The sequence below is a fragment of the Kwoniella shivajii genome, chromosome 3 (assembly GCF_035658355.1).
Source record: "Kwoniella shivajii chromosome 3, complete sequence".
In the NCBI taxonomy this organism is placed as follows: Eukaryota; Fungi; Basidiomycota; class Tremellomycetes; order Tremellales; family Cryptococcaceae; genus Kwoniella; species Kwoniella shivajii.
The window spans coordinates 726,342-746,032 of record NC_085910.1 but is presented as its reverse complement, the minus strand read 5'-3'; the positions used below and the strand labels follow the sequence as shown (position 1 = coordinate 746,032).

The following is a 19,691-nucleotide window of genomic DNA, read 5'->3' as shown; positions in this document are numbered from 1 at the left end:
TGCTCAGTACTCGTACTCGTAGTGTCGTACGGGATACTCTGCTCATTTTGCTCGAGTAGGGGAAAATGAATATTTTTTTTCCATTTTCCGGAATAACCCACGAATTATGGGATGAACTGTCCTGAAGATCCTGAGGGTCCTGAATTCAACCCACCCAAGAAAGAAACATTCCTTGTTCAGGTAAGATTGGATAAAATATCTCGGGTGGAAATTTGGAAACTTGATCTTGATCATTTTCGGTAAAGTATTACCTTTTTTTTCTTCAAACCCCCTTCCTCACTTTCTCCCTTGGGGTCCTATGAATTCAGACGAACCCGAAGGTCATTCGGACGTAAATGAAATTGACCTGACACTTCATGTCCAAAACTCGTTTGGGACCCATCTGGGATCGATCTACCAATTACCAATAAGATTTCTGCCAATAATATAATGTATAATCTATCGAATGGAATCGTCGAATCAACAGGTCTTCGGGAGATGAGACCGTCGTGCTTTGTGTCATAATATTTGACAGATGGATCCAGACTCTCATTGCCGGGGATATGAGATGGACAGGAGCGAAGCAAGAACGAGTACAAAACGGTAACAACTGATATATCTGCCCCTCACAATGCATACTTGATATCTGTGTTGCGATGCTCTCATGTCCTGGCAACATCGTGTCCATGGACAGACACGTACACCTGCTCAACTGTAAGAACACTGTTCATTCACCAAATACAATTGATGACTCATTTGGTTACATGCCATGTTTCATATTAATGCCAAAAAAAACTGTGTAATAAGAAGAAAAAAGAATGAATATATATATTTCAATGCTGGTATTTATCCATTACCTCTAAACAATGACTGATCCTTGTTGCCTCTTGATATTTTACGTTTTGGCGTTTTGGTGTTTCTGATGAGGCGATACTTTGACAATTGAGCACTTCGTCTTGCCAAGGGAGTTTATTTTGTATTTCGTTTATTTTTGCTGCTCTGCTAATTTTCCATCTTTTCATCCTTCATCTCTATCTTCCATTCTAGTCGTTTGTTTCTTCTAATCAGCCAGTAGTCTCTCTTGATTCCTTTTTTTCGATAGCTTGCTAACAACTTTCCTACTCTCCTCCACATCGTTGTATCTTCTCCTCAATTCACCTTGAACCGTGAAATTCGTTTTGAATCGTAACCTGTCCACCCTCTAAGTGGATATCCCACTTGGAAACTCTTCTTTAATGATGTATTTCTCCCAAAGGTTCAGCTTTTATCTCTGAATAATCAATCGTACTATCTTTCTCTTCATCTAATTCAGCTACTAGAGCTCTGAAGAACGATATCCCCATAGATTCATTACGTCAGCTTGAACTCTTTCATTTACGAATATTGCGATGATCGGCATCTCTCCTACTTATACTGCTCATAGCGCTTTACCCTCTCCCATTGTCTGACTCCTATCCCTCGTCTTTCTTTTCTGCATCTTCAATGCCTCCCCGAAGAGAAGATGAAAACTCACACGTTGTCTCCTTTGATCATATAAAGACCCAATGGTATCATTTCGACTCCAGCTTCTGTTGAATACTCCCTTTCTACACAATCTGCCATGATCAAATTCGTTCGTGGATCAAATCCTTTGAGTTTACCCTACACGTGTCACAGGTCGTCAGTATAATGAGCCAGTTTGAACGTATCGAATTGAGGGAACAGAGACAACGATCTAGGCCAATTTGTCAAGATACAGCAATTGACTGCCCTCATATCCGATGACAAGTATCTCGTGGAATGAGGAAGAACATCGTTCTGTAGACCGCAGATGTGTGAGAAAGATTACCCACAACTATTATACGTCCGTCATATAAGATGACTTGAACGAGGTCTGTGAAGGGAAAAACAGCCAAACGTAAGTCTGAGAATGATCATGAAGATAACTGTGAAGTCACTTACGATCCACGTAGCTCTCTATCGAAGCCATTTCTTCCTACTGTTCTATGATGAAGATTGCGGATGAACCAGAGAAGATGTGTAGAGGGAAGGAGATGAAGGAGGAAGAAGATGGAGGGAGGAGGTATGAAGGAGAGGAGAAAGCTTGTTTTGAAACGCAATAAAACGATTCAACCAAAGTGCACTCGGTCGATAGTCTTGTTGTCTGCTCTGTACTCTACTTTCGACGGATGATTCGCTCGTCCTATCGCCTGTTTCCGTCGTTGATATCTCGAAATCTATGATGATTAAGACCAAAATCCAGTCTTTAGTAGTTACTCGAATCGTCTTTTGTATCCCCAACTTGGAGTCTCTTTTCTTCGTGTTTGAGGCGCGCGAGGTTTGATGTCTGTACTACTTAAATAACTAATACCCAGAATAAGAATGAATTTCCCCCGTAAATTGCCGGATTAGGCAGGCCACTGCTTTTTTGTTTCAATATAATGGGTTGTGTTTACCCTGAGTATAAGTTATTACAGCGCAGCGTGTCAATCAAATCCCCCCCCTAATAACACCTAAAGGGAAAAAAAACAAAGAGCCCAATATCACTATCATATTATAGTTATTATCATGGTCAGTTAGTTGATCGATTCATTTGATACTCATCTCAATCACACGCTCTTTATTCACTCGTCCACCCATCTCCCATCTTTCATTTTCCATCTTAGAAAACTTACGCGACTGGACAGAAAAAGCAACAAGCATAGAAGGAAAACGGAAACCCACAAAGAGGGGATTTGCCTACCAAAAACCTTTGCAACATCTCTTTCCACAAAGCTCAAGCCTCCTCTTTTTCTCCTTTACCGTCTCGACCACCTTTATCAACTTCTTCAACTACTTCGCCCTTCTTTCTTTCGACTTTCGTGTTCGCACAACACCTCACTACTGGTCCAAGACAAAGAAATTAAAAAAACAAGTAGAGGATCATATTCAAAATGGCTACAACACACGTTATAGGTTCATCAAATCCAGGGGCTCATCTGACTTCTTCAGGTAGTCATTCTTCAAGTTCAAGTAACATTGTAGGTGTACATTATAGAGTAGGAAAGAAAATTGGTGAAGGTTCTTTTGGTGTGATCTTTGAAGGTAAGTCAATCGTATACAAGTGCATATCCCCATCACGTATACTCTCATAAAGACGTGTTTAGAAGAATACTTATAATCATTCAACCGTTTCGTTCGCGTGAATAGGTACAAACTTGTTAAATTCTCAAACTGTCGCTATAAAATTCGTAAGTCTAATCATCTTTCTCCCTCTTTCTTCTTTTCACTCTCAAAGTGAATGGTAGTAAAGTATACTCATGATGATCAAACCCATGAAATAGGAACCACGAAAATCTGATGCACCTCAACTTCGTGATGAATATAGAAGTTATAAAATCTTAAGTGGATGTTGTACGTTGTTGTTTTTCTGTTGTTTTATTTTTCCTCGCTTTGACCTTACTGACTATTTATGTCTAATCGTCTGATCGTTCGTTTCAATAATCAGTGGGTATTCCTCAAGTTTATTATTTCGGTCAAGAAGGATTACACAATATATTGGTTATCGATTTACTCGGTCCTTCATTAGAAGATTTATTTGATATGTGTGGAAGAAAATTCTCAGTCAAAACTTGTTGTATGACCGCTAAGCAAATGGTAAGTCATCTTATATCCCTTCCCGCTAGCAGGTCCGTGCGCACATCCACTAAATCCCCCCAAAACCGATATGAGTACGCTCAGATACTGATGATATGTTGATGTTGTAATTGGGGTTTGATCAGTTATCCCGAGTCCAAACTATCCATGAAAAGAACTTGATTTACAGAGATATCAAACCTGATAATTTCTTGATTGGTCGTCCAGCTACAAAAGGAGCCAATACCATTCATGTGGTAGATTTCGGTATGGCGAAACAATATAGAGATCCAAAGACGTGAGTTCAGCTTTATGTTTTATTAATATTCCCTGGTGTATAGCTGATAGCTGACGGCCGACTCCAACGTATCTCAGAAAACAGCATATTCCTTATAGGGAGAGAAAGAGCTTGAGTGGAACGGCGAGATACATGAGTATCAACACTCATTTAGGTCGAGGTGAGTATATCATCCATCTCATCGTAGACTACGTGAATCGGTAAGCTGACTTTTCGCTTCGAAGAACAATCCCGTCGAGATGATTTGGAAGCTCTAGGTCACGTCTTCTTCTACTTCCTTCGAGGAGGTTTACCTTGGCAAGGTCTTAAAGCAGCTACCAACAAGCAGAAATATGAGAAGATTGGAGAGAAAAAACAGACTACCCCTATTGCCGAATTAGTAGAAGGTTATCCCAGTAAGTCCACTCTCTGATCTGCATTGATGAAAAGTTCTAATGACTGACAACATCCTTAGACGAATTCTCGATATACCTCAACTACGTTCGAAAATTGACTTTTGATGAGACGCCTGATTATGATTTCCTCAGAGGATTATTCGATTTGGCTTTGCAAAATATAGGAGATCAAGATGATGGTACTTATGATTGGATGTTATTGAATGGAGGTAAAGGATGGGAAATGAACGGAGTGAGTGAAGACCTCTCTGGCTGTACGAGTGGTCATGAATCATTCACTGATCCTGGGGGTTCTGGTAACAGCGACAAAGTGCTGCTCAAGCTGAAGTATCGAGACACAATACACGAACAAGAGACAGAGAATACAAGGATCGTGTAGATAAGTTGAGAAACGGATCAGCGGCAGGAGGACAACCATCACCTCTGTAAGTTGTATACTTCGATTATCATCGTTCCCGACCATGCCCTCCCGGGGAAGTGTTGATTAATGAATCTAGGAAACAAAGGAAATCTGCAGCTGGATCAGGACTACCCAATGCATCCAATCAAGCTATCGTTGGAGTTTCAGCACCGTCACCTTTACCTCAATCGAGAAGACAATCTCAACAAGGTAACAATACCATTAATAACAACAACAATACTTCCGCGTCAGCTCATCCATTCGCATCTGCAAATGCCCTTAATCCAGATCGAACTGATTCCTATGACCCTTCGAATGTCGCCATACCTTCTCAAGCTGGATTGCAGGCAATCTCACCCATGGCCGTCAATGGTCGTCCAGGAAACACAGCTGCAAATAGTCAACAAGTCGGTGAAACAGATTATAATAGACAGGATAAAGGTGGAAATGGTTTCATCAAGCTATTGACTTGCGGTTGTTTCCGATAGCGTGAGTGTATTGGAGTAGAAATCAGGTTAGTCGGAGTCTTGGCTGACCTCGGTTTAGCCAAACTTCTTTTCTCAAACTTTCGTATCCACTCGGGTTTCCTTTTCTTGCTTCTAATCAAGAAATTGCACTAAAATCGATCTACCTTTTTTACTCTGCCATTCCTTCCCTTCCAAATCTACTATTTACCCCCACCAAACCCTACTAAAACTTCTTGACGTTGTTTAATGACTTGAAACCCATATAACCCCATTGCTTTGTTGCTTTGTTGCCCTTTTGTATTATCCTGATCAATGAACCAAATCAATCACAATATAAAAGTTTAATTCTACTTAATTACCATGAAACAAAGGTTGCGGATCTGAAAACAATATATACCCTCTGGTCTTTTGATTCTCTTATTCTCTTTAATCCTTTTTTCGCAAATTTATTCCTTGTTCCCATTTTGTAGAGAAGTGGGAAAAACAATGCAAAGTATTGTTATTAGAGCATTTGATTTTCATTACTCTAAGTGAAGCACAAGATCGCGTGGACCGTATTACGTAAGTCGGTACTTCGTAAGCAGCCTTACATAACCAAGATGGGGTGAGTAACCCCTTTATAACCAAAGTAACACATGACATCACTGGTACACACTATTACTCTATATTCCGAACAATCGCGACTCAAAAAAACAACCCGTGCCGAAACTGGTAAAAAAATTCCATCATACTTTATGACCACGATATGTTCATGGTGAAAACAACGAATCGTACTGAAACAACGATGGTAGAAGGAATGTGATGCGATAACATATGAACATGCACGAGTTCTGTCTGTATGACAGTGACAGTGACAGTGATGGTAATGGTATATCCACGACAACCATCTGACATGTACCATATGGCCGATGGATGCATTTTGTATACCCAGGGGGGGATTGTAAACGTGCCTTTTGATTCCCCCTGCCCTGAAAAAAACAGACTGAGACAGTAGTCTTCCAAAAAGAAATAATAGTTTACCATTAAACTTGGTCAAACGCCGTTGAACACCCAAAATATGGTGATGCATACAACACATCACTTTCATATCACACCACTCACTGTCACCTCTTTCTGAACACTCTCAGGTCATCTGATCACTGCTCTGTCGATTTATTCAAGTCCCAACTATCTCAAAGCATCAGGAAGAATCTCGTCGCTGATGTTCGACACCCTGACACCAATCATCAATCATCATTAATCAATTGGATATCAAGAAAAAGATCGCATCTTCCAGGATCGAAACACGTACATCACTCTACAATATACGACGCCTTGCAGCGTTAATCTATCATCACTCAGCTCGTCTCTCGTCCCTTGGAATTTGGCGCGATCGTTGTTGTTCATAATCGGATTGCATCATGACCTCGTTAGGTCCAGACGACAATGTCAATCTATCGTCTTTACCTCTTTCTTTCTTAGAGGTGAGTGTAAATGGTCCTTACTGTTGTTATTCAGATACGAAAATCAGTTTTACCATATCGACTGACGCACACACTTGATCAATAGGCATATCCCAACCCATCATTCGTCTTGGTCATACCTACATCCATCAAATCGAAACCTAGACCTAAGTTGATATCCAGAGATACGGATATCACAATAAGAAGTTATCTTGATAATGGTGTATCACCGTTAGGGGGACCTGCTGCAGATTATCTTTCAGTCGGATCTGAATCTGAATCTGAATCTGCATCTGCATCTGCATCTGAACGACCTTCGCTTCAACCTTTCCCATCCAATCCAGTGGTATGGGGAAACGAAAAATGGTATCGATTGACACAAGGTAGATCAATAGGTGATTGCGTAGATATGGACGTACAAACCAATTTTCAAGCTTGGATAGAAGGTGAAGATTCCATCCATTCAAACCAAAACCAAACCCAAACCCAAAACCAAACCCAAACCCAAAACCAAACCCAAAACCAACAAGATCATCAAAATCGTATAATAGATGGTGAAGAAACTGGATTTAAACTTGATATAAGGTGGCCAAATGGAATAACACTATATTTGACAAAAACTTTATTACCTTTATCACCACCTTCATTCACCCATTCTTTTTGTGTGATAACATCTCAGAAACCCATATCTCCATCTTCATCTCCATCCGCATCCGCAAAATGGAGGAGTACATTGACTTCACCCGGTGACAAAACCCCTTCATCACCAAAAGCAACAAGCCAGAAATCCTCCACTTCCTTGCCAACGGATTATAAAGCGATCAATGATCAAACCCGGTTCGAGTATTCGAAAACAAAATTACAGGATCATCGAAACTCTAACATTTCCATGACAACTTCAGAAGGTAGATCATCATCCATCTCCTCATCTTCACTATCAGATCCTCGACCATCATACTCGACTGGCGTAAGAACTTCTGTGGATAATGATTCAACAACTTCGCCCGCTTTGAGTTCGCCTTCGAACCATACCGGAAAGTCATCTTATTTCGGTAGTAACTCGTCTTCGAATCGTGAGAGTCGAGATGAAGGAAAACGGAATAGATCGAACAGGAGAAGATCACCTCAAGGTAGAACGATGCGTCCAAGAGAGGCCGAGCAAATCTGGCAGATGGTAGAAGAAATCGATTGGTCAAAAACAGCTATAGGCGATAGATCCCTCTGGAAAGATGCTTTGGATCCCTTACTATCAGTCACCTTCGAATCACGTACTGCAGATGCCGTTTGGCTGGGCCCAGATCTTCAACTGTTTTATAACAAAGAATATAGTCTGCTGCTTGATCATCCTAAATCTTTTGGTGCTCCAGCTAGGGAAGTATGGGCAAATATATGGCCAACCATTGGACCTGGTTTCGAGAAATGTCTATTGGGTACACCTTACTATAGAGATGATGACGCGGTATTCTTCAAACGATATGGCAACAATATTCTCATGGAGCATTATCACAGTTATAGATGTGTACCTATCAGAGGAAAAGACGGTTCAGTCCTCGGTTTGTTCAATCAGTCTACCGAAACGACGGAGAGAGTGTTACAGGATAGAAGATTAGCTTCGACTAGGCTACTCACTGAAAGAATGGCCATCAACCGTACCATGGATGAGTACTTTGACTCCATCATTGAAGTATTAGAAGAGAACCCTTCGGACGCACCGTTCATCATGTGTTATCAGATTCAACAGGCAAACTCGAATACGCTGTCTGGTCAGGTTCAGGTCGACGCAACGTTGAAAAGTAGTATCGGTGTACCTGAAAACCATCCACACGCTCCTCAAACCTTTTCATTCTCCCTTCCAACTCCGAGAACGAGATCGAATTTTGGTCTGAACGCCGATCGAATGTCGTCTCCCACGCTTTCCGCCATTTCAGCTATATCATCTGGTAGTGGAAGAGTCTGTCATGTCACTTCAGATGGCGATCATTGGCCTATCTATAAAGCCCTTACCACTCGACAATGCGTCATTGTGGATGATTGTACTCAGCTCATCAAAGGCTGCTCGATCCGTCAATGGGATGAATTACCTTTCGCCGCCATAGTCATCCCCGTGTGCAGCGAAGGATCAATCGACATTCCTGATGCTGTATTGATACTGGGTCTGAACGTTCGTCGACCTTTCGATACGGAATATGATAACTGGGTACATGCGATTCGCTCACAACTTGTGGTCTCGCTGGCATCTGTAAGAGCGGTGGAAGCGGAACAAAGGATTGTCGATGATAACGCAAGAATGGAAAGAGCGAAAGCTGCATGGTTCAGAGGTGCAGCTCATGATCTTAGAAGTCCTTTGACTCTTATCGCAGGTCCACTTGCCGACGTACTGGCAGACCATCCTACACCGAGTCAACGTCAATCTCTCACAACGGCTCAGAGGAATGTCGATCGTCTGATGCGTTTGGTCAATGCGCTCATGGATTTCTCGCGGTTGGAAGCGGGTCGTTTGGAGGGCAGATTCTTACCTACCGATCTGGGAGCATTCATTGCGGAATTGGCTGCATTGTTTCGACCTGCCGTGGAAAGGCTCGGAATCACTTATACTGTCGATATCGAACCCACTGATCGACTCGTGTATATCGATGGCACGTTGTTCGAGACTGTTATGGCCAATATCATCAGTAATGCCCTCAAATATACGGAAAAAGGAAGTATCACCGTTCGACTTAGATATTCCGATCATGCAGAGATATCCGTCATCGACACGGGTGTTGGCATACCGGAAGATGAAATACCTATGGTCACAGAATGGTATCACCGGGCGACTACAGCTCTACATGCCGGTACTCAAGGTTCTGGTTTAGGCTTAGCACTGGCTAAAGAATTGCTGCGATTGCATCAAGGTGATCTTGTTGTGACCTCTCAATGTGCTAGTCTGTTTGGCGGCGCTCACGGATCGACCTTCACCGCTCGGGTTCCGCTGTCATTCAAACCAGAAGCGTCAATGAACTCGGACGAGCCTGGCACCATTGGAAAGTACGGAGCGGTAGTCGCAGACGAAGCGATGCGATGGACCAAGGTGGATGCAGATACTGCGTCTAGTGATGGCGCCGCGACTGACTCAGCAGTAGGCTCAGGATCTAAATATTCAGAAGGATTTATTTTCGATAAATCCGATACTATTCTTTTGGTCGAAGATAATCTAGATATGCGTCACTATATTCGACAGATCTTTTCCCCTTATTGCAAGGTCATCGAAGCTTCCAATGGTCAACAAGCCTTGGAAATGGCTGTGGAGCATCCGCCCAATTTGATCTTGTCCGACGTGCTGATGCCGAAAATGAACGGACTCGAATTGCTTCAAGAAATTCGATCTCATCCAGTCACAAAGATAATACCGATGGTCTTACTTTCTGCCGTAGCGGGCGACGAATCAAGGGTTGAAGCTCTGATAATGGGAGCGGAGGATTACTTGGCTAAACCATTCAAACCGAAAGAGTTGGTTGCTAGGGTTCACTTGCACCTTCAAGTTGGAAAGAAACGTGCTCATCTCGAAAAATCATATGTTGAAAGGGAGACTGAAATTGCGGTTCTGTCTGAATATTGTCCTTCAGGTATCATGAGAGCAGATAGTGAGACTGGACTTTTAACCTACGCCAATAAAGCTTGGAAAGATCAAGTCGACCTGGGTGATAATGACATCAATCGGTGGACTGAACATGTCGATGACGAGACCCGTGAAAGGCTTTTAACAGAATGGATGGGATATATCAAAGGAAACGAAAAGGAGTTCCGGGTAAATTGGAAGTACCTCTCTGGCAAAACAATGTCGGGTATATTCATCAAATTAGATCAAATACAACCTGGAATGACAGGAATATTAGGTTGTACGACTGATATATCACACGAAGAGCAAAGATTGATTGAAGCGGAACAAAGAAGACAGGAAGCTGAAGAATCAAAACATCAACAAGAATTATTGATTGATCTGACGTCACATGAGATTAGAACTCCCGTTTCAGCGATTTTACAATGTTCAAGTCTTGTTAAGGAGAATTTGATGTCTTTGAAAGATCAATTAAGAGGTTCTGGTGAATTAGGTTTCAAACCTAGTCCAGAATTATTAGATGATTTGGAAGAAGACGTTGAAGCTTTAGAGAGTGAGTAGGATCTCTGATAACCGAGAGAATCCGTCCAAACTGATATTGTATATACCTTACTATCAGGTATCTATCAGTGCGGATTGGTCCAAGAACGAATAGCAGGAGACGTTCTATCTCTAGCTAGAATCCAGCTGGACATGCTATCCTTATATGATATCGAAGTTGATCTACGTAAAGAAGCAAGAAAGGTTTCATCTGTTTTCGCTTCAGAAGCTAAAATGAAGAAAATCGATCTCGTACTCCAATTTGGCGAAACATTGGAATTGGGTAAAGTCCTGTCAATTAAAACGGATCCAGTCAGATTAGGTCAAGTCGTAACGAATTTAATAAGTAATGCCATTAGATTTACTTTTGCCAGTGGTAAGCTTTCTTTACCTTTGCTGGTTTGACTAAGGTATTTTGGTCGGTTCTGACGCGAATGTTCTAATAACAGATTTCCGAAGGATCACCGTGAAATATGATATATCGTTCACACCACCTGCAGATGATACGTGTGCTTTACCGTCCCAACTTGGAATACCGAAGAATCTACCTGCAAATGAAGATACTCCCATCTGGTTATTCGTCAGTGTGACTGATACAGGTCCAGGTATGGGTCCAAAAGAATTAGCTGTGTTGTTTAAACGATTCGCTCAAGGAAATAAAATGATTCACACCAAATATGGTGGAAGTGGATTGGGTTTGTTCATTTGTAGAAAAATAACAGAACTTCTTGGTGGAAGAATTGAAGTTCTGAGTCAACTGGGTGAAGGAAGTGGTGAGTATCTGAATTCCACTTTGTTTTTAAACTTTCGTATATCATAGAGAGGAACGGGTACTGATTGCGGACGAGATGATGTAGTATTCCGATTCTTCATCAAGACTCGGACTGTCGCGCCTCCATCTGCACTCGCATCATACATCGAAGCTGCTTCACTTGGAGCTCTGAGATCCCCTAATAACGTAACACCAAGTCCAAGTCCAAGTCCAAGTCCAAGTCTGATGAGTCCATCACTTTCAAGTACATCGGACGTCACCTCTTCAAGTCAATCAACTCCTCCTCCAACACCAATGGAAGGTGATCCAGAACATATCTTGATTGTCGAAGATAATATAATCAATCAAACTGTGTTGAAAAGACAAATCGTCAAAGCTGGGCTAACATGTGATGGTGAGTTGCTAGTTCTCCCCTTTCAGTCTGGACGACCATGCCATGTGAGTCTTGTAGATGCGGGAGCTGACGAGATCCTGCTTTTTCAGTCGCGAATAACGGATTAGAAGCACTCAATCTGATCAGGGAGTCACAACGACAATCAAAGAGAGGAGGAGATAAGCAACGTAAAAAGAAATACGATGTTGTATTAATGGATCTAGAAATGCCAGTCATGGATGGTCTAACAGCTATAAAAGAACTCAGATCCGCTGAAGCTTCGGGTACTTTGGATAGAAATATGGTCATTGCTTTAACGGGTAATGCTAGACAAGGTCAAATCGACCAAGCCATAGCTGCAGGAATGGATGATGGTGAGTTTTTGATTTTTGGCGTTTTCCTCTTTTGATGTTTTCTCCGCTGATCAAGTCATTGTGCGTTATACCAAATACTCGTAGTCGTTATCAAACCATATGTCTTGAAGAATCTCTTGATCAAAATCAGAGCTGTTAATGCTAAAAGAGCAGAATTGCAAGCCACTCTTCAATCTTGATTGTGATTGTAATTGTGATTGTAATTGTGATTGTAATTGTGATTGTAATTGTGATTGTAATTGTGATTACTTGTTTTGATTCCATTGAAGTTTCTTATCAAATAGAAATAGAAACGATAGATTCTAGATTCTAGATTTGAGATAAATTTGGACATCATCTTGGCTGTTGGTCATTTCCCCTTCTCCATTTTTCCTGTCACACTTGAACGTATATATATATAGCCATTAATTTCGTTAAAACTAGATCTATTTATTTTTATTATTATTATTATTATTACTACTACTACTTGTTGTATTTGTATCATTAGATATCATCTTATATCGTCCGGATCAAAGGTAGTATAATAGCATGACTCGTTACATTTTGTATGAATCTTAAACTTTTGCATCAGACATCCATTCCTCGACGTCTTCTCCATGATTGAACTTGAAACCTTTTGCAGCCTGATCTCAAATGCCCTTTCTATTTGCGTTTTTCAACTCAGTACTCGTATGGGATGGACAATTGCCCCCATCATCTTAATCAGCGGAACTCGTCCCCCGGATAATGGCCGGAAGCCGGTGGACGATGAAAACGCGATAAGATTGTGCAGTGCTCGTTGATACTTCGATTCAAGTGTATACTTCAGTCTTCCTACATACCTCATCCATCATCCATCGATCCCCTTCTCAAACAGGTTGATAGCTCATATAGTATCAGTATCTGCAAATCATGTTGTCAGGAGTAGCTTTGATCACAGGCGCAGGAGGGTGTGGTGAGTGATAGAGCTATTTCTCTCGAGTTTGAATGTTCTTGAGGGCTGATGCTATGGTTTATTATCTTTATGACGGGTGCAATAGGAATTGGTTCAGCGATATCCAGAGCATTTGCGAAATCAGGAATATCGAAATTGGTTTTAACGGATCTTAATTCCAAGACATTAGAACAAACCATAACGACCATCCAACAGTCCTCCAACCTAAGTGATATCGAAGTGATCGGATTAGATGGTGATATATCAGATACAAGATTTGTCGATACCTTGTTCGCTGAAATCAAGTCAAAATATGGTAGATTAGATTACGCAGTTAATTGTGCAGGTATATCAGGTAATAATAAACCTACGGATCAAAGTGATTTAAATGATTTTGATAGAATTACAAATGTCAATTATAGATCGTTATGGTATTGTTCCAAAAAAGAATTAGAGTTGATGAAATATCAATCGATCCAAAGTGAATCCAAGTTGGGATTCGAAAGTCTGAGAAGACAAAGAGGTAGTATAGTGAATGTTGCTAGTCAATTAGGAATTGTAGGTAGACCAGATGCTCGTGAGTTTTGAATTTCTTTTACTTTATATCATGAAAAAATCACTTTCGCCTTTCAGATTCACTCAACCCTTATCTATACCCAGTACACATACTTTAATACCCTTGGCATGTTGAAAATCCCATTAGAATACCACACGTTATAATCTGAAATCTGATAATCCCATGCTGACTGTAATAAACCCCCTGACTAGCCATATATTGCGCTTCGAAACACGCAGTCATCGGTTTAACGAAATGTGATGCGATAGACGCTTCACCGTTCCAAGTACGAGTCAACGCTATCTGTCCAGGTGAGTTACTTGCTCTTGCTTGATCTCACCGATCATTGGCCTGTTCTGATTTTGTGTTGTTGTCGTGGTGCTGACATTCGAACTCTCAACCTTTGTCTCTGTCTATCCCTGCTTTCATTTATATCGAAACAGGTATCATTCACACTCCAATGACGGATAATGCACTTCGACCAGGACTCAAACAAGGTGAAAAGGATCTACAAGCACCTATGGATTTAACAACAGCAGTCAATATAGCTCCTATGAAACGTATGGGTACACCTGAAGAAGTAGCTGATGTAGTAGTGTTCCTGAGTTCAGAAAAAGCAAGTTTCGTTCAAGGTGCAAGTTGGGTCGTTGATGGTGGTTATACAATCAATTAAAAGCTTGATAGTAATTTTCGCCTTGTATGTATAGGATATCGTTCCCGGTCTTTGCAAGTTTCACTTACTATCGAAAGCCAGCGGAAATATGCGTCAGTACTAACGTGCGCTGACAAGCTGACAATTAGTGAAGCAGAGTATCTGAACATGTTGACATATCGCCGGAGCATGCATTTATCCACACAAATGACATCCTCTTCACCAATTCCCCTCTTCCTCTCAACCTCCAGCAAACTGGATCAGCGTTCAAACCTACAATGGTCTCCCACATCTTTTATCTCGCCTTATCAGTGTGCTTCCGACTTGTAATTGTTTTTGAAGATTTCCAACTCCTCCTTCAATCCACCTACTCGCAAAACATACTCTGCCGCTTGACCTTGTGCAAGCTCCTTGAGTGGCTCGAAGGGACCTTTGGCAGGAGTCAACCTCAGTTTAAGCCATCTGAGTGCCAAGGCGCTATTCTTGGACTTTTTGGTTATGCCCCACGGGTATGCTGGAGAGGAAGTTTTTCGTGAAGTTAATATAATACAGAAGAAAGGAAGTAAGAGAGAAGTCCGTGTAAATGACAGAATTCACCTTGAGCCTTATCTTTGATCATAAGCATCGTTTTCAGTCGCTCAGAATACGGTTGAACGACATTTCTAATATCCATAAACCTACAAGTAGTTCCCATCTGTACATTAACCTTATTGAAACTCATGTCTTTCTAGATCGAACGATCAACTTACCACCATCCCTTGAAAATGAAATTTCCCTTTCTTGCTTTTCCTTCAAAGAGTGGAATAGGTCTACGGAAATTCTTTCTTGAACCATTGAAATCCTCGATAAGTTGTTCAGAGGCAGCATGAATCCACATTTCCTTCTTGTTCTCCCAAAATGGATGAGCGTTGTCGAATACCACGATAAAGCTGATCAAGTCCTTCAGAGATGGTGGCATTGATTCGTGATTGAAGAATACTATAGTGCAGAGCTCAGGAGTGTCAAAGAGTCTAGTTAACTCTTCATCGGAGAATTCATCTTCATGTGATGTCCCACTTGTCTCTCGAGATTGCTTGTCGACGTATCCAGCTCGAAGGGCTGGAGGCACATACTTGGCTTCCGAATCTACTTTCATGTTGTTGTAGTTTATGCTTTATAACGAAAAGAGGTGAAGTCGGCGGAATTAGGAGAAAAGCCAGAAAGCATACTGTGAGAGATGATGAAAAGAAATAAATCGATAATTATTCTCGCATCATACGTGATACTCAGTGTACTCGTACAGAAACTTGGTCTCGACATAGTCGTGTCTTAGCCGTGTTATCACATCATGAGGACGTATACCGTGTGAGACACGCAGATCTTTAACAGCGGATCAGAGAGGGTTGAAGGACTGATCACAAATTCGTACAGTATCATACGAATAAGAAGGGGACATTGCGTGTGATGAAGCAAGTCGTGATCAAGTCATGTCGAGAGGCTATACACACTTCTCTGGTCATACACCTCCTTTGGGACCATGTGTTTGATCGAGGAACGTTCACGTATAGACGATCCGCCAGACCCTCCCTTTGCACAAAGATAGTATGAGCCCATTTGCCTCTACCCAAGGCTCTCTAAGACCAGCGGATTCTCGTCCAAAAAAAAGCGTCGATCGTCATTTCCCTCATGGTAAGCTGGCATCCACCTCATGGCTTGTGTTATTGTTTACCAACAAGAGATATAACCCGCTCCACTGGCTTGTCAAAAAGTAAACAGGTCATACTACAGTGTATGTAAGTCGTATATTCTGGCATGACTTCTGAGGCAACACGCTCTCTGACACGACCTTTTGATGAGCTTCTGCGAGTCGTGTATTCCTCATATGTGTCACCGTGAGGTAAGATGTGTGTTTATGTGTCTCACACAAAGTTTGCTGTGATTACCACAAGTTCGATGCACAGTCAATTCAGGTAAATAAGTGGGATCCGTTCTCTTGTTGAGCTCTTGCAACACTGACACAACTATAAAGACGCTGATTGCAGCGCATGATGTCCTGCATAATAACCTTCTATCTACAGCATGTGCATATATCTGATCATATCTATGTGTACAGGGTATAGTTCATTGTTATTGTTTTCCACTTCAGCTTCCGATCACATCGGTGTGTTTCTCATATTACAGTTTATATACAGTCATTCGTCATAATTCTCAGCCATTCAGTAATCTTCCTCCTGAAAATCTCGAATAGATCTCAAGGTTTCCAACTCTTCATCCAATCCACTTGATTCCAAAGCGTATTCTGAAGCTTCACCTTTCCCGAATCGCTTAAGTGACTTGAATCTACCTGTTGCAGGGGTGAAAGCCAACTTGACCCATGTAGCTGATAACGCTTCTTTTCTACCTTTATCAGAGATTGCTCGAGGGTAAGCTACAGTTGTATAGTGGAATAATGTTGTTAAAAAAGACGTTTCTCAGTTTTATAGCACTTTTAAGAAGGACTCACCTTTGGTCGTGTCTTTGATCTAAAGCATAGTCTCTAATTCTTGTGAATAAGGTTTCACGACGTTCTTGATATCCATGTTCCTAATAACATTCATAAGGTAAACGTCAAAATTAGCTGTTCGTTACCGGGCTTATCCCATTTCAACCTGTTATAAATGCGAAACTGAAGGGTAGAGGTCAAGGAGAATACAAGCGGAACAACGAGGAAGGAGCTCTCACCACCATCCTGTGAAATTGAAATTTCCCATTCTACCTTGCCCTTCAAATACAGGGATAGGTCTACCAAAGTTCTTTTTCATATCATTGTAATCTTCGATCAATTTTTCGCAATTGTTATGAAGCCACATTTCTTTCTTTTCTTCCCAATATGGATGAGCTTTGTCGTATACGATAATGAAGTTGATCAGATTTTCCAATGGATGAACAGTCAATATATTATCATCATCATCCTCATATTCTGCGGATTTCGTAGAATATATCTTGGTATCATCCTCAGCGATGCAAAAGAAGTTTAACGATGAGAGCTTGGTAGTTTCGAAGATCTTGTTCAATTCATGATGGGAGAATTGATTCTCGTTTGATCTTGCCGTGGTATCTGAGCCAGAAGACTGGAGTTGGGCCATGATTTGTCTAGCTCGAAGGGCTGGGGGTACGTATTTGCCTTCAGTATGGATTACCATATTGATGATTTCTTTGACTGGATTAGAACTGAAAGATATGAAGGAGAAGGTGAAAGATGTTGAAGAAGGGAAATGCCATGCATGACATACTACATTATCACATATATATAGATACGTTTAGCCTGACTGTATGGATTCTTCACTGTGATTCGAAAATTTGCTTCTCTTTTGATCGTTGTCATCGTGTGAGACATCTTTCCCATGTTACCATCAATATCCATAATGTCTCACAGACTCATTCGTGCAAAATACACAAATGACTTATCATTGATCAAAGATGATGTCTCTCACCAACGCCCTAAATGACAACGTCAATCGCCCATCAACTCATGAAACTGTTTAGTGTGAAATGCGTTGATATCATGGGACAGAATCATCCTTTGATTTCCTAAGTAACAACAGCTTATCATTGAATCCGCCTACGGTCAGAACGTCTTCCGCTCCTTTCCACTACCGTCAGAAACAAAAGGACTGGCCAGTAGATGTGATACTCTCACGGGTCCCAATTTGACCCATGGTAGGGCTAATGATGCTGTGTCGTATTCAAGAAGTTCATCACGAGTATATTCCGCTATAAAATACACATAGACAGCTTGTGAAAACACATCGATACTCCGTCGAAGTGGTATCATCATACATAAGTCTCATCAAAATGCATTGATGTTGATCATCCATTTCGTTAACTGTGTACGCTATGATGACCGTGGATCTGATTTGTGAACAACGTTTGTCATCACTCCGAAGAAGACTCCGAACTATCAAGCTTCGAGTCTTCGAGTGCACCATACTGTATGTTTATCATTCCTCTCTCATCCCATGTAAGACATCAAGCTCTTCTTTCAAATTGCCGATCTCCAACACATATTTCTCTCCTTCTCCTTTATCCACTTGGTAAGGCTCTTTGTACTGATCCGTGAGTTGCACGAGCTTCACCTTGACCCAAGTATCGGATAGCGAGCTGGCCCACGCAAATTGAGTACGTCCGTTTCGACCAAAACCTGAGCAGCATCGTTAGCATAACTCGTGCCGAAAACGATGATAGTTCCCTGGTCGAGCCGAATCTTATCGTGTTAAAGCTAAGGAACTGTATGCTCGACTCTACAGGGTGAGTGTCAGACTCACAGCGAGCTTGTTCCTTGAACTCCATCATCCTCTTCAGTTCTTCTGAATAAGGCCGTACCACTTCGAGCCATTCAATTTTCCTTGAGGAAACGAATCAGTCAGCATGTTGAGTCTCCACGGTTCACGACGTCTATAGCTGATGGGTCGACTGCGATTGATGACTCACCACCAGCCTATGAACTCAAGTTCTCCTGGTCTTCCTTTAAAAGACTTGAAAACGGGCAAAGGTCTACCCATATTCTTCTTGTCCTTCTCATGGTCTTCGATGAGCTTATCGGCATTTGAATGTGTCCACAACTGATTATCATCGTTCCACGATGGATGAGCATTTTGGAAGAGGACAAGGTAGCTAAGCAGATGACCTAAGGGGTGTGGAGGAGGTGGGGGTGGCGGACTGGGTGGGAGAGGCGTGTTGTAAGGTGTGCGAGTAGGATCATATGGTTCTTTAAAACGTCGAGATGTGAATGGAGCTGGAAAAGAAAAGAAAGTAAACGTGGAATCTTGAGGATGGTTGAATATCCTATATAGATCTGTGAGGGAATATAGATGATCGGGTAATGGATCACGAGATATCCTACTTGGTCGAGGAGGAGGAGTGTCTTTTGAAGGGAGTGTGGGAACGTATCCTGCTCTTCGTGATGGAGGTATATATTTCCCAGTGGTAACCGACATCTCGTCAAATGATGTCTCTTCAAGATGTACGCTGGCACTTTGTTCCGTTCAAGCGAGAAGAATAAATGCGGATGGGAACGTATTCTTGTTGATATATAGATATTCCAAAACTTTTATCTCTCATCTATGTGCATTGACCTTTTGCTGTTTTCGAAAGTGGGGATATGTGAGGATTATGAACCTGAAAGGTGGAGGCAGTGATACATACCATACTTTCCCACGGTTGTAGCTGATCTCGGTGATGTCCGCTTACCAATCATACTCTGTGCTAAAAAAAGTTGAGACGTGGCACTGTAACGTGTCCTTTGTTTTTGAACTTTGAATTTCGAGACCGTTCTTTTCTATTCTTTCTTTTTCTCAATAGGCTTTCTTCTTGACGACCT

At 41.5% G+C, this 19,691-nt stretch overlaps 7 protein-coding genes across 7 annotated transcripts; 3 read left to right on the top strand and 4 right to left on the bottom strand.

The window, feature by feature from the left end:
* Positions 1-1,211: 1,211 nt before the first annotated feature.
* Positions 1,212-1,948, bottom strand: IL334_002487 (uncharacterized protein; the record flags this gene model as incomplete). Its single annotated transcript, XM_062934231.1, has 4 exons — positions 1,212-1,302; positions 1,493-1,620; positions 1,812-1,852; positions 1,921-1,948. 4 exons carry the CDS (start codon positions 1,946-1,948, stop codon positions 1,212-1,214), a joined length of 288 nt encoding a protein of 95 aa, XP_062790282.1.
* Positions 1,949-2,891: 943 nt separating this feature from the next.
* IL334_002486 (uncharacterized protein) lies at positions 2,892-5,154 on the top strand (the record flags this gene model as incomplete). The annotated part of the gene is made up of 11 exons (XM_062934230.1): positions 2,892-3,042; positions 3,148-3,188; positions 3,282-3,351; positions 3,446-3,594; positions 3,720-3,871; positions 3,949-4,031; positions 4,096-4,266; positions 4,326-4,498; positions 4,570-4,691; positions 4,764-4,876; positions 4,919-5,154. 11 exons carry the CDS (start codon positions 2,892-2,894, stop codon positions 5,152-5,154), a joined length of 1,461 nt encoding a protein of 486 aa, XP_062790281.1.
* Positions 5,155-6,533: 1,379 nt separating this feature from the next.
* Positions 6,534-12,411, top strand: IL334_002485 (uncharacterized protein; the record flags this gene model as incomplete). The annotated part of the gene is made up of 7 exons (XM_062934229.1): positions 6,534-6,596; positions 6,682-10,726; positions 10,793-11,089; positions 11,163-11,486; positions 11,571-11,879; positions 11,969-12,232; positions 12,317-12,411. The coding sequence occupies 7 exons, from the start codon at positions 6,534-6,536 to the stop codon at positions 12,409-12,411; spliced, it is 5,397 nt and encodes a 1,798-aa protein (XP_062790280.1).
* A 712-nt stretch (positions 12,412-13,123) lies between these two features.
* Positions 13,124-14,374, top strand: IL334_002484 (uncharacterized protein; the record flags this gene model as incomplete). The annotated part of the gene is made up of 4 exons (XM_062934228.1): positions 13,124-13,166; positions 13,252-13,722; positions 13,914-14,012; positions 14,145-14,374. 4 exons carry the CDS (start codon positions 13,124-13,126, stop codon positions 14,372-14,374), a joined length of 843 nt encoding a protein of 280 aa, XP_062790279.1.
* A 287-nt stretch (positions 14,375-14,661) lies between these two features.
* Positions 14,662-15,488, bottom strand: IL334_002483 (uncharacterized protein; the record flags this gene model as incomplete). The annotated part of the gene is made up of 3 exons (XM_062934227.1): positions 14,662-14,867; positions 14,951-15,030; positions 15,103-15,488. 3 exons carry the CDS (start codon positions 15,486-15,488, stop codon positions 14,662-14,664), a joined length of 672 nt encoding a protein of 223 aa, XP_062790278.1.
* Positions 15,489-16,548: 1,060 nt separating this feature from the next.
* IL334_002482 (uncharacterized protein) lies at positions 16,549-17,514 on the bottom strand (the record flags this gene model as incomplete). The annotated part of the gene is made up of 4 exons (XM_062934226.1): positions 16,549-16,760; positions 16,836-16,854; positions 16,897-16,915; positions 17,054-17,514. The coding sequence occupies 4 exons, from the start codon at positions 17,512-17,514 to the stop codon at positions 16,549-16,551; spliced, it is 711 nt and encodes a 236-aa protein (XP_062790277.1).
* Positions 17,515-18,312: 798 nt separating this feature from the next.
* On the bottom strand, positions 18,313-19,308 carry IL334_002481 (uncharacterized protein; the record flags this gene model as incomplete). Its single annotated transcript, XM_062934225.1, has 3 exons — positions 18,313-18,512; positions 18,637-18,716; positions 18,803-19,308. 3 exons carry the CDS (start codon positions 19,306-19,308, stop codon positions 18,313-18,315), a joined length of 786 nt encoding a protein of 261 aa, XP_062790276.1.
* Between the last annotated feature and the right edge of the window lie 383 nt (positions 19,309-19,691).